Raw genomic sequence first — 14996 nt, 5'->3', positions numbered from 1 at the left:
GAACACTGTTGGAAGAGTTAGAGGTAACATTATTGTTCTGGGCCAATGAAATTGTACATATGTTAATAAATCTTAAGAGAGACAAAATAGCATGATGATTGATAGATGAACAGATTATCTCTCTTTGATGGGACCAGGGCTCTGGATCATATTGCGTAACGCGGATGACTTTCAACAGTTTATGGCTGATCTGTACAAATGCCACATGCAAATATGATTCACGTACTCAAAATACAATTAAACACTAATAAAAAAAGAAAAGCTCACAGTATAAGTGTTGCAAACTCACTCTTGTCACATTTTATCCTAAATTACTGTCGTCATATCTTTGGTTAGCTAGATTTCGGAAACACCAGGATGTAGCCTTGGCAGATGGTGATGGATGAGTTTCCAGACAGGAAATGTGGAAAAAGTTTTGACTTGTCCAGCAGTATTAATATTTCTTGCTCTTTTATTTTAGCTATCTGGCTGACTTTCTGACACCCTTAAAAGTAATCAAACACATCTTTTGAAAGGAATTACTTGTATGGCATTTTAATTAAATAAAGTTTTCTTGATAAACCTGCCATAATTGTGTATTTAAGCTTATAACTTTGTATTCACTCATTCTAATTCAGTTTAAGATCCTCAATAGCATTGTATTTGATAGTGTGTTCAATTTTATTGCAGAGCATACGGTGAAAACAATATATTTGAAGAGTATTGTATCCCTGAACCTTGTGTTTGTAATGTCAGTTTATCCAAACTAAATTGAACTTCCTGTGAGCATATGAGCATAAAGGGTGGGAAGGAAACTGACAAAGAGACACAGAAAAAGTGGCAGCAGGCCAGAATACAGAAGAGAACAGCGTCAAAGAGAGTGAAAGAGACAGAGTGGTGGAGAAAATGTTGGCCTCTTTATGGTGAAGATGTTCAGTATCTTTGCTGCCCAATGATATAAATGTTTTTCTTTTTTTTACCATTAATAGGTCTTTAAGAAGCTCTACAGCATTTCTGTTTCACCAGGGAAATACTTTTCTACACTGTAAATCAACATCTCTCCCCTCTACATGTGCAGGTAAGCAATCTCATCTTGTTTTGTATGATGATGACTGTGTTGTAAGATTTCAACAATTTCATGCCATGCCACTTTTCCCTGCATTTGTAAAATATGTGGAGGAATGGAGAAATTCTTTACTGATTTAAACCAATGTATAAGCATTTTGTTTTGTTTATTTTTCTTTAGTAGACTTTGAAGGTACAATTTAGTTGGATAAAGAAGAAAAAAAGACATTAAATTTGAAATTGCACTCAGTAGAATGCTCACATTTTCAGGACAGCAGTTATACTTTATTGAATTTCCTGCATCATAAAATCATCCCATTGCTTGTACAGTATATACTTGAAAGAGTCAAAGTTTTTGCAAGGGGCTGTTACGTATCAGTATTTTGCCACAGCAAGGGATCATCTTTCAGCTAAAGACATTCTGCCTGCATCAAAAGCTCTGACAACGACTCACACTGAGATATTTATTTGGACAGCCTTAATGCATCACTGTGTCTCTAAGAGAGGGCCATTCGTTTTGTTGTTGCTTCTGGAGAATGACATCTCTTTATATTTGTGAGTCAGATTCCAGATGACGATTAGCTAATATACTGTTTCAGAGAGGAGAAATAGTTCCGTAGAGGTCACCGCCTCTCTCACAAACTATTGATGAGCTTGTCAATCTTCTGCAGCTTGATGCGTTTTCTTTTACTGTCAGTGTGAAACTGCCAAACAACCAGAGCATTCTGTAAAGAAAAGCATTCAAATGTTAGATTATTTATGCTTGAAATATTTAAAATATTTTCAAATATTAAAATTGATTATGTGGAGTTTTGTCTGTCATCTAAGCAACTTTATTTTGGTAAATAAGTATTGTATGTTATTCTGTCTTTCCAATTACGATGTAAATTGAGTTGAGGCCTTGGTAAATAAACACGCTAAGGGGTCAGAAGCCTGATGACTCTAGATGCTGGTCAGAGCTGATGTAAGTGTGTATTTTCATTTGTGTAGTAGTGGGACTTACGTCTATTCCCATGAATCTCAATCTCTAAACAAATAATATCAATTATAAACACATCTTGCGCTGAGCACCATCTGAACCACGACAGACTGTTGGCACCTCTTCACCAGAGGCTTCCGGGCTGTCTGTTTATTAGGCCCATTCCTCCTGAAATGGAAGGAGAGCATATTTGTTTATGGAGCCTATTTTATATGATGCCACATTGTACCATGTGACATGGGTTTGAGATGTAGACACACTTAAAACAGGATTTATTTTAATGTCCTAGTATACAGTACCAAACCAAAGTACAACAAGACAAGAGAAATTAAACTGAAACTGTAAAAGGTAAAAACATGCCATTGTTACCATTCTATTTCTTTTACCATTTTAGAAGTAATTTCTGCATGATCTGACCCTAAAAATTACTTTTGTTGGCATAACTTTGACTCAAAACTTTATTCCTGATATAATATAAATGAATGTTACATTTATATAGTGCTTTTCTGACTCTACACTTAAAGTGCTTTACACAGTGAATAGAGGACTCTCCTCAACCACCACCAGTGTGGAGCATCAACCTGAATGGTGCAACAGCAGCCTTAGAGCACCTGTAAACTCACCAGCTATTGGTAGAGAGGAAAGAACAGAGTTATAGAGCCAGTTAATGGATGGGCATTATTAGGAGGTGATTAATGATAAGGGCTAATGGGGGAACTTTGCCAGGACACCATGGTTACACCCCTTCACTTTACAAGTATTGCCCTTGGAGAATCAGGACCCTGGTTTAACATCTCATTTGAAGGATGGTGCCTTTTTACAGTATAGTGTCCCTGTCTCTATACTGGGCTTTGGGAACAACATAACGAGCACAATCTGCTGACCTCCTTAATACCTCTTCCAGCAGCAACCTTTAGTTTTCCCCATGAGGTCTCCCATCCAGGTACTGATCAGGCTCAACCCTGCTTAGCTTCAGTGGGCAACTGGTCTTGAGCTATTGGATGATATAGCTGCTAACTACTAAAGTATTAGTTCAGTTAATGCTAAAACAAATGTAGTTGATTGGCCATTTGCTGTGTCAACCCTTATTGTTTAAAGGTGCAATCAGTATTTGTTTTCCCCATTAAAAGATTTTTACTCCTGAAGAAAAGAATTGTTATTTTAAAACATGTATAAAATCATGACTGCTCACCTGAGATGAGGACTCTAGTCAGATCAGATACCTTATAAAAGCTGTTTTATTTTACATGGGGCAGGAGTGCCCTCATGGGGGCTGGCATTTTAGAATAACATGACCAGCTGAATACTACTCACTTAATCTCAGTTACCATCTTGTTATTGGACACTTTCGCTCATGGATTAAATTAATCATGGCTGATTGTGAAAAGTGAATTTCTGCAATGGCATCTGTAACATCTATAAAACTATTGATTTTGAGTGATGCTGCATCCACACCACTAGGTATCAATGGAAGACAAAAAAAACGTATGGATTTAGTTTCATTTTAGAAAAGTTAATACTCCTTAGTCATATAACTGAAATGCTCGAATCTAAAAAATAAAATATAATAAACATTTTTTTATTGTCATTTTGTCAAGTTAATTCAGACATTAAATAATAGTTTTTAACTTAATAAAACTAGTTAATTTAGAATTAGCATGAAGCTCTTTTTTTGTTACCTGATACAACTTTTTAGAGTGTGTACTGCATCAAATCTGTGTACAGCAACAATAAATATTTTATATTATAATATACTAAATCATTTTGCTGGTGACCCACATTCCTGGATGACATTTGCTTTTAAATACTATTCAACCTGAAAACCATGCAGGCTGTAACTAATATTACAGAGACAGTACTAAGAAAACTCCTCTTCACTGATGACTGTGCATTCAATGCAGGATCAGAGGAGAGTATGCAGTCAAGCTTAGATACGTTTTCAGAGGCTTGCTGCAACTTTGGACTCACTATCAATTCCAAGAAGACATGTTCCAGCCAACACCTGGTAGGTAGATCAATGCATCACAGTCAACTACTTGCAGTAGATAGCTATACATACCTGGGCAACATCCTCACAAGAACAGTAAGCATCGATGATGAAGTCAACAACAAGATTGCCAAAGAAAGCGCAGCCTTTAGACGACTACGACATACTGTCTAAGACCGCATAGGAATCAGCCTTAACACTAAGCTGAAAGTCTACCAAGCAATCATGCTGACCTCTCTCCTTTATGGCTGCAAAACCTGGACTGTCTACAGTAGACATGCCAAAACCTCAACCACTTTCACATGAGCTGTCACTGACTGATCATGAAAATGTAGTGGCAGGACAAACTTCTAGACACTGAGGTGATCCAGAAAGCTAACTGCTTAAGCGTCTATATAATTCTACAAAAATTCCAAGTCCGATGGGCTGGACATGCGCTCGCATGTCAGATGAGCGCATTCCAAAGCAGCTTCTATACGGCGAGCTGTGTGAGAGCAAAACGATCTGTTGGCCATCCAAAGAAACGCTTCAAGGACTCACTGAAAGTTTCCCTGAAGAGCTTCGACATACATGTCAGTACTTGGGAAACTCATGCTCGTCCTTCCTGGCAAAGCAGGGTCCACACATGAGCCATCGTAGTAATAATAAACAACAGAAAAGCTGAAGCTCAGAGAAAGCGTAAAGCACTAAAGGAAAGAGCCAATGTCACATCTACATCTGGACAAACACGCACATGTCCTATGTATGGGAGAGACTTCTGTGCTCGGATTGGACTGATAAGCCATCTCCGGACACACAAATCTACTGATCAAGAAATGCCTGTGGCTGTGGTCATCATCGATCACGATGAACGAACAACAACAATTAAAATTTTGCTGGAGACCCACATTCCTTGATAACCTTTGTTTTAAAAGTCATACATTAACGTTTTGATGTCAAATTGATGTTGAAATGCATTCAAACTCTAGCTGAGTTATTAAGCTCTGGTTCTTTACTGCAACGTTTCTTACAGTTTTGTTCAGTTCAAAAAATGGGGATTGGTTTATGAATTTGTTCTGTTCATTTTAAATGTAAAATGAAAGTAATGAACAAAAAATGGATGCATTGCAACAATGTTTTGTCAGAAAACCTAAACATAATGTTCTTCGTATAAATTAACTGTTTTAATTCAAGTAAAAATGTAAAATATTTATCTAAATCAACCTCACAAATTAGGTTGCATCAACAAAGTTTTTATGAGTTAGATCTAGTAGAAATAGATCATTGAGGTAACAATTGCAGGTTACCTTTTTAAAAAAAATAATAATAATATAATTCCCCTTTATAATTTATTTATTTTTCTTGTGTTTTTGGTGCAGATCCAGCCCCAAAACCATGGAGATGACCCAGATGGATAGGTCATTGAATGTAAACCTCACATCAACATCATTCCCTCCCCTAACAACAAACACTTCACCATACCGTGAGCCATATTTACATAGATTATCCCACTTGGATGAAGGCCTCTATAATGACTTTTACAGTCTGTGGATTGCTCTGGTGATCATCAACACCCTTATCTTTATGGTAGGGATGACCCTCAACAGTCTGGCCTTGTATGTCTTCTGCTTCAGGACTAAACCAAAGACTACATCAGTCATTTACACCATTAACCTGGTAGTGACAGATCTGCTGGTCAACCTCTCCCTTCCCACCCGTATCTTGTTGTACTACAGTGGGGGAAAGTGCCTCAACTGTTCCTATTTGCACATATTCAGCTACTTTGTCAACATGTACTGTAGTATCCTCTTTCTTACTAGCATCTGTGTGGATCGCTATCTGGCCATAGTGCAAGTGGAGGCCTCACGGAAGTGGCGAAACCCGAATGTGGCCAAAGTGTTGTGTGTCTGCATTTGGCTGTTTGCCATCATTGTGACATTCTCATTTCTCTCAACGGCTTTCAAGCACTCTGCCTGCTGCCTCTCCAAACTCTTTGTGTTGGCCGTATTTGAGTTCTTCCTACCAATGGTGATCATTGTAGTGTTTACTATCAGAATCATGTGCGCCCTATCCAGCCCAGGCCTTCTGCAGCAAAGCCGTAGGAGACGTATGAAAGCTGTACAGCTGCTCTCAACAGTGCTGGTGATCTTCACTGTCTGCTTCACACCGTTTCACATCCGTCAGGTTTTGGTCTACTTCAATCCTGATCTGCCCCATAATGTGATCATGTACCATGTGACCGTCACTCTCAGCAGCCTGAACAGCTGCTTGGATCCTGTGGTCTACTGTTTCGTCACCACTAACTTTCAGTCTACCATGAAGAGATTTTTCAGGAAGACAGAAAGAGAGCAGACAAGTGGCGACATTATCAGTGTGCAGAAAAGTTTTAAGGGTTCAGGCACAGTGATTGTTATTGCTCACAGTACGAGAAGGGTTAACATGAGCCCTGCCGAGCAGGGAAGCAAACCAGCATAAGGTTGAGGCCCATAATGCCCTGTACAGTATTTAAAGGATTGCCATAACCATGTTGCACTAAAGGCAGAACAATTGGCACAGATGGACGTTTTGACTGATCTGTTCATTTGCATTTTTGAGTTTATTTAGTATTCTTTATGAACTCAAAAAATATGGAGGCAAATCAATGTCAATAATCCACGCTCGTTATTGATGCTCGCACACGCGATAGATTTAATCGCTTGCTCGTTTTAAACCCTCACTTACATGAAATCTCCTGCTCATGCAATACAAACTCTCACTGCACAAGCAAAATCGTTCTTAAAACATTGCTTGTGAGAACACCTTTTAATTTTGTGGGATGGGCTCTTGATGTTTTTGTCTGTAACTTCAAATATCATTGGTTATACCCTTTTCCAGGAAGTTAGTTGTGTCATTATTACTTTATTTGTGCCTAATTCTACATATAATAACAGGGCTGATGTAATGTTATATAATGTATGTAAGGACTGTGAATCTTTGCCAGACACTTTTAAAACAAGTTGACCAGCTAATTTTTGCATTCCTGTGATTTAACTATAGAACTTTAAGAACTATAAAGAATAAAATACAATTTGACTTCTGTCATTGCAGTTGTAAGATGCTTTATTATTAATTGTAAGGTTGCAGGAAATTAAATCATAGCCTTAGTAACAGGAGAATGAAACATGTATGTGTCTACATTGGTGACTTTAAACCACTGATTTCAAGTTGTTATATATATATATATATATATATATATATATATATATATATATATATATAGTGACATACACTCACCTAAAGGATTATTAGGAACACCATACTAATACTGTGTTTGACCCCTTTCGCCTTCAGAAGTGCCTTAATTCTATGTGGCATTGATTCAACAAGGTGCTGAAAGCATTCTTTAGAAATGTTGGCCCATATTGATAGGATAGCATCTTGCAGTTGATGGAGATTTGTGGGATGCACATCCAGGGCACGAAGCTCCGTTCCACCACATCCCAAAGATGCTCTATTGGGTTGAGATCTGATGACTGTGGGGGCCATTTTAGTACAGTGAACTCATTGTCATGTTCAAGAAACCAATTTGAAATGATTCGAGCTTTGTGACATGGTGCATTATCCTGCTGGAAGTAGCCATCAGAGGATGGGTACATCGTGGCCATAAAGTTATGGACATGGTCAGAAACAATGCTCAGGTAGGCTGTGGCATTTAAACGATGCCCAATTGGCACTAAGGGGCCTAAAGTATGCCAAGAAAACATCCCCCACACCATTACACCACCACCACCAGCCTGCACAGTGGTAACAAGGCATGATGGATCCATGTTCTCATTCTGTTTACGCCAAATTCTGACTCTACCATCTGAATATCTCAACAGAAATCGAGACTCATGAGACCAGGCAACATTTTTCCAGTCTTCAACTGTCCAATTTTGGTGAGCTCTTGCAAATTGTAGCCTATTTTTCCTATTTGTAGTGGAGATGAGTGGTACCCGGTGGGGTCTTCTGCTGTTGTAGCCCATCCGCCTCAAGGTTGTGCGTGTTGTGGCTTCACAAATGCTTTGCTGCATACCTCGGTTGTAACGAGTGGTTATTTCAGGCAAAGTTGCTCTTCTATCAGCTTGAATCAGTCGGCCCATTCTCCTCTGACCTCTAGCATCAACAAGGCATTTTCGCCCACAGGACTGCCGCATACTGGATGTTTTTCCCTTTTCACACCATTCTTTGTAAACCCTAGAAATGGTTGTGCGTGAAAATCCCAGTAACTGAGCAGATTGTGAAATACTCAGACCGGCCCGTCTGGCACCAACAACCATGCCACACTCAAAATTGCTTAAATCACCTTTCTTTCCCATTCTGACATTCAGTTTGGAGTTCAGGAGATTGTCTTGACCAGGACCACACCCCTAAATGCATTGAAGCAACTGCCATGTGATTGGTTGATTAGATAATTGCATTAATGAGAAATTTAACAGGTGTTCCTAATAATCATTTAGGTGAGTGTATATAGTATGCCACTTTAGATTAAAAAAAAAGTAATTTAGTGTACATATAAATAAGCATGCAATATAAACATTTTAGAGAAAGCATTTTTTGTTATCAGCTTAGATATTGCTATCTTGTCAAAATGAGTGTTTGATTGTTTTATTATGATTTCCATCCCTTGTACAAGGGTTCCTACCTACACGTCACCCACAGTTATGCTTTTAGGCCTAAACTGTGCCTAAATTGTTATTACTAGCTGTAGTTTACTACACCAGGTGCATTTTAGCCTTCTTCACAGGATACTTTTCAGATGACTCTTTTTAGATCATTGCTGTCATACTAATGATTAGATGATTTAACTCTAAATGTGAGGGAACATAAACCACCTCAGAAAATGAAATTTTGTTTTTTAACACATTTTCCAAGACTCAAAAATTCATTTTCACACTTTTTTAAATACTGTTTTTATTTTTAATCTTACAGTTTCTCCCATGAAAATAGATATCACCAATAGGTATGCCACAATGCTAGATAAAGATGGTGAAGTAATGCCAGAGCTTTTATTCCAAGTCACTTGACCTGAGTAATTGCAGATCTCTTTTGAACATTTTTGTGAGATATTTGGCCCAGTTACAGTCCCTCCCCCCAGCCTCTCAAATATCTGTTTCCCCCATTGAAAAAACAAACCAAAAAACATTTAAGGGTTAAGATCACTAGGTGATTTCTTGTTACTTTGTAATATGTGTTGCTTGTTTCAATTTTGTTCTTTATTCTGCAGCACATTCTGAAGCGCCATCTTTTGGAGCAAATTCTCTGTGAGAGAGCACTTTTGAGAACTCCACTTGATTTGGATTACATGGAATTTGTGTTGCCAACAGCTGTATGTCTTGATGGGCTCTCACTGAACCTGCCCTTCATCTGTAGAAACCACTCAAAACTGTTTAAAAAACTGAAGCCCTTGTGGCTTTATACTACACATAAAGCAATAAAACAATATTATTGTGGTTAATGATAATTACGAAATTCCATTGTGATAAAGTGTAATATTTAATTTAATTTACTTACCAATCTGAGATATTGAACTAGAGTCATTAGCTAGAGCATTGTGTAAAAGTGAAACAACATGCCTAGCAGGATCCCACAACTGAGCCTAAGAGAAACCAATATTAGGCCAAACATAGAAAACTAAGTGGCAAGTACACAGCATGTACAGTATTTGGAATAAAATGGTGAGAGAAATTAAGAGTAAAAATTGGCTTATTGAAATACAGTATATGCCTAAGACAAACATGAGCCAAGATACTACAGTACATGTAACAAAGTGTTTTAGGATCAAAGGATAGGATCAAACAGACGACCATACAAAACTAAAATGTTGAATAATCAGCCTATGTTCTCTGCACGCATCTCCCCTGTTAATCAGCCGATTTGCCACTTGTTACTGGAGTCTTATTACTGGAGTATTACAATTTATAAAAGATAAACAGTTTTATGTAGTTCTACTGAACATCCCAGGATTGCAACTGCTATCTAGTAAACTGTAGTAAACTTACTGTTTTTAAAGTGTCTGGCAAAGATAAACATTATATAGTATGAAATCAGCCCTGTTAAATGGAGGAAAATGGAGGCAAGACTTAGGTCGCAAGCGATCAATAAAGTAATGCATAGTCGAATAATATTACGTTTTCCTATATTGATCCAATAAGCAGCCTTCAAATTTGTACACAGAAGTGTTAAAAAGCTGTGAATTTCAGTTTATTTTGCCCATTTACGCCACAACTAAAATAAGATGGAGTATAGCTGGTGCAACCAGCCCCAGGTGAGTTTGTTATGGTTCTTCATAATAAAAGGGAGCTAATCACAGCTGACTTCCGGGAAAGGGGAATAACCAATGATATTTAAGATTACAGACAAAACAGCAAGTGCCGGACTGACAAAATTTAAAGGTGTGTCCTCAAGCAAAGTTTGAAGAATGATTTTGCTTGCACAGGGTTATTCACGCGAGTTTGTAATGCATGCACAGGAGATTTCGTGCGCATGAGGGTTTAAAATGAGCGTGCAAGTTTTTCATTTTTCGTCATGTGGCTTTAATCTATTGCGCGTGAGTGTCAGTAACGTGCAGATTGTTGTCATTGATTTGACGCCATAATAATACCTTTACATGGAGATGGGAGTGATTTTATTTGCTTAGCTAGCACTTGCTTTCAAATGTGAAAACAGTTTCACAGTTATACTACATTCATATATTTCACCAAAGAGCGAAGCAACAATGCTTAAATAATAACATACCACAGCATTTCAGAGCATAAGTAACATACTACAGTGTAAAAAGTGCAATCATGCGGTTGTTACCTTAACAAAGGAGCTATTTCTATTCTACCTGATTTAACCAATAAAATTTGTTTTGTTGATGTAACCTAATGTAATGTATTTTAGATGTTACTTCTTGAAGCACAGATGACACCTTTTCCTGTACGTTAAAGTGTTCCTAGATTCATAACGGATGCCTGTTTTTGTTTTCCGTTCTCTATTGTTTTCATCCGCATCAGCGTAATTCTTAGTGGATGTTAAGCGTATTAAATTTAAACTACTTTCAATTGTTATTACAGACAACAACTCTCACAGCACAAGTAGAGCTTGAACTAATTTTTACACAAACTAACACTTAAAGTGGTTGTTGTTCTGGTGGAAAATGGTGGTTGTCTTAAATACTCGTATTGTTAATTTAAAAAAAGTCAGCGGCTATTAGAATCACTATGGTGCCACCCATCAGGAAAACAGTGGATAAACAGTATATTTGTAGGAAATAAGTGCTTGCAAGGTAGGAAAAATAAGTACATAACAATGTGTTACAATTATGGTATGCTTAGGTTAAGCTTTCACTTTGCTGTTGTCATGAAACTCTGAGTAAAGCATGTTTAATCAGTTGCACCAGAGACTTTTTAGCCTGAGATGGAGCACTTGTATTAAAATGAATGGGAAAAATTGCAACTCCCAATATGGCGGATGTAGAAAAGAAAGTCCTGCCTTACAGGTAAAAGAGCCAATCACCTTTTAGATAGAAACGTCACCAGTCAGTCAACCTTGGAGCGTGCATGCGCATTAGCTGGACCAGCCTCAAAATGATTTGTGTGTGTGTGTGTGTGTGTGAGATCGGAGCTAAATAAGCGCAATTTATGATACCATTGTTGTCAGATTTAACTGCTGATGTGAAATATATTCTTTGGACTTTATTTTGACCAACTTTGGATATTTCGGTCTTTCTCCATTCAAGTAAATAGGAACTGTACTTTTATGAGGCATGTATCCATAGAAAATAGCTGCCTGATAGCATCTCCAAAAATGGCTGCTGAGTGGACTAACTTGCCTTGAATAGTTTATGACTCTCCTCATTTGCATGGTATCAGCAAATTGTGATTTACTGTCAAAACACACTTATTTACTGTTTTGCTCTCTACTGTGGTAAAGCCACGGTGGTTGGTATCTTAGTAGAAAATAATCTACAGGTATGCTTTGGCTGCACACAAAATTCACCTGTAAAATATGCAAACAAGACAAGACCAATCATAATCCAGTATGAAAATACAGTTGATGCAAGAAAGAAGACCAATGCGATTTCAATAAGCATACTGTATATAATGATGTCACTGCTGTAGATTCCATGACTTTCTATCAACTTTAATATTACAGTTTTTTAAAGTAGCCACAAAGTTTACAAATTATACTTGTATAGCTGAAATTATCTACAAAACAAAGTTTGAATGGAACCTGTTGATTAAGTGGCTTGGAAGTTGAGTAAATGCCCAAACATACTCTACGCAAGTATGAATGCAGACGCACCTTGCTACGCGAGCTCGAGTTCACACGTTGCGATGTGAAATGTGTTCGTGCTCAATTCATAACAGCGCAGTTACACACAGTATTCTCAGCATTGCAGCAAAGGTCGCTACTGGTCAACAACTGTCATGGCGGACTCAGGCAGCAATTTGTGTTGCGTCTTTTCGAAAAATATATACAAATAATTGACGCACAAAAAATGATTCACACATGCGTAGACAATTTCACATGCATGATACCTAAATCACGTACACAAAAAAATATATATATTTACATGATGTTTAGCCTTCCCCCCTGGCTTTATTGTTTTTCTCTTTATATATGTATTATTGTAGTTTTGACTGTACATTGACTTTGTTTGTTTGAATCTTAATAAAAATAAAAAAAGGCTTCATTTCCGTTCTAATTAATCCATATTGCGCAAAAGGTGCGCAGAATCAGTGGCTTATGATATGAATGGTTAAGCTCGCATCTGATTGGCTAAAGAGTACGACAGACCCACGTGGGAAGAGATCTCTGTCAGGAAAGTCTCAAAACACACAAACACACAAATCCGAGGGGATTCACACGTGAATAACGATTTGCATAGATTCATGGATACACTCGTACATTTTAAACATTCGAAACTTTTTGCGACTAGTTGTATATCTATGAAGAAAGTTTTGCGTTTGTAAAATGTATTTTACGTATGGATACTTTTATTTTGCGCTGTGCTTTTTGTGAATATTTATTTTTTGTGTGTAAGTGAATTAGGTAGGCTATCATGCGTGTGAAATTGTCTACGCATGTGTGAATCATTTTTTGTGCGTGTTCCCTTTCAGCTTTTTATTTAACAGCTGTTTTCAAAATCAGAACGAGTCACATAACAACATTTAGTATGAGCTGTGAACAACACATGGGACATCCACAAGATTAAATAAATTCAATAGTTTAACGAGTATCTCAGTTTTTCAGTTTCTTTCTTTAGAACCTTGTAAAAAATCTTAAAAGCACAAAATAAAATATTGGTTCTCTATCAAAACACTGAATATTACTTCAACGGATTATATAACTTTTTGTTTAAGCATTTAAATCATTCAATATGATTTAATTATTAAAAAAATTTAAACATCACCAACATCTCCCGAACAGCTGCCTCGTCATTGTTTTCTTCTGTGTTTTCCCATGTTGTGTGCAAATCAGAGCAATAATGGGTGCGAGCTCGTCTTTCATGTTGTTTGTTGGCTTCTTATCCGAATAAACTCTCCTGTTGCTATATGCGTGGGTTTGAGAAAGAATTTCGGGATTGTAGTTTCATTCGGGCACAAATGGTCATGTGTTTGATACAGCTGGTCTACTATCAGTCGTGTTTGTGCACATGACTTTAGTGCACGCACTCAACTCGCGTCTTTGTTTTTACATCTGACTTTGGCGTGCACCACTGCTCTACCGTGATTTAAACTGAACTAAAATCGATTCTGATTCTTTTGAGAATCGATTCAGAATGGTTTGATTATGAATCGCGATGCATCGCTGAAAGATTTTTTCCAACAGCTCTACTAAAATCATGTTAACACATATAATGTATAAACCTTGTGGCTATAGCATATGCTTTTGAAAGGATCTGTTAGCATTTATGGACTTGCCTCATTAACTTACCTTGAAAGGGGCTTGTGTGTGTGTGTGTGTGTGTGTGTGTGTATATATATATATATATTGGTAATTTAATTCACCAAAGAGGCATTCAACTGATCACAAAGTATAGTCAGGACATTACTGATGTTAAGAGTAAAGTTAACAGCACCATCACTTTTTAAAAAAAAAAAAAAAAGTCACTTTTGAACCAATCTAGACACGCCCCATCTCAGCAGCCATCATTCCAACACCTTATCCTTGATTAATATTGCTAAGTTGCTATTTTGGTACTAGAAAATAACTTGCCATTATTTCAAACACTGCCAAAGGCTATTTGGCTATTTTAAATGAAGCTAATGTTGTCTTTCTGTTTGTTTTTGTGTTGCCATAATAGACTGTTATGTCTTAAGGTCAATATTAGGTAAGAAATGGCAAAAGAGAAACAACTTTCTCTAGAAACTCATTGGTCATTGTTTTGAGGGTGCTTAAATGCTTAAAAATTGCCAAAACTACAGTCTTCAAAGACAAAGGACAACTGGCTCTAACAAGGACAGAAAGAGATTTGGAAGGCCAGATGTAAAACTAAACAAGAGAATAAGTACATCAGAGTCTCTAGTTTGAGAAATAGATGCCTCACATGTCCTCAGCTGACAGCTTCATTGAATTATATCCGCACAACACCAGTTTCATGTACAGTAAAGAGAAGACTCAGGGGTGCAGGCCTTATGTCAAGAATTGCAAAGCAAAAGCCATATTTGAAACAGAAAAACAAAAAGAGAAGTAGTTTAAGAAGATCTGAAAAAAAGTTCAAATTCTAATAGTCATTTTTCACGTTATTAATGTCCTGATGCATTGTGATCAGTTGAATGCCATTGTGAATAAAAGTACCAACTTCTTTCGTAACTTTTGGACACCAGTGTACACACACACACACACACATAAGAACCATCAGAAAATGACAGAAAATGTACTGTTTATGGCAATCAACATCGTGCAACAAATGCTGCCCAATGAGCTTAACAAACCCGGTTTACTCCATGTTGTCGTCAATATTTCTTATTAACATTTGTGTCTTTAATGGATTCAAGG

At 37.3% G+C, this 14996-nt stretch overlaps 1 protein-coding gene and 1 long non-coding RNA gene across 3 annotated transcripts; one reads left to right on the top strand and one right to left on the bottom strand.

The window, feature by feature from the left end:
• The first annotated feature begins 594 nt into the window (after nucleotides 1–594).
• LOC127658444 (G-protein coupled receptor 20-like) lies at nucleotides 595–7125 on the top strand. 2 transcript variants are annotated; one of them, XM_052147752.1, is made up of 3 exons: nucleotides 595–1057; nucleotides 3925–4028; nucleotides 5369–7125. In XM_052147752.1, the coding sequence occupies exon 3, from the start codon at nucleotides 5385–5387 to the stop codon at nucleotides 6462–6464; it is 1080 nt and encodes a 359-aa protein (XP_052003712.1). In that variant the 5' UTR covers nucleotides 595–1057; nucleotides 3925–4028; nucleotides 5369–5384; the 3' UTR covers nucleotides 6465–7125. The 2 variants fall into 2 exon arrangements, with proteins under 2 accessions (XP_052003712.1, XP_052003711.1); XM_052147751.1 differs by lacking the exon at nucleotides 3925–4028.
• On the bottom strand, nucleotides 1509–13582 carry LOC127658447 (uncharacterized). The gene is made up of 3 exons (XR_007972383.1): nucleotides 13408–13582; nucleotides 2048–2191; nucleotides 1509–1769 (listed from the first exon to the last, which is right to left on the bottom strand). It is a non-coding gene; the product is annotated as an uncharacterized LOC127658447 (long non-coding RNA).
• Nucleotides 13583–14996: the final 1414 nt, after the last annotated feature.

The sequence above is a fragment of the Xyrauchen texanus genome, chromosome 17 (assembly GCF_025860055.1).
Source record: "Xyrauchen texanus isolate HMW12.3.18 chromosome 17, RBS_HiC_50CHRs, whole genome shotgun sequence".
NCBI lineage: Eukaryota > Metazoa > Chordata > Actinopteri > Cypriniformes > Catostomidae > Xyrauchen > Xyrauchen texanus.
This window is presented reverse-complemented; position numbering and strand designations above follow the sequence as displayed.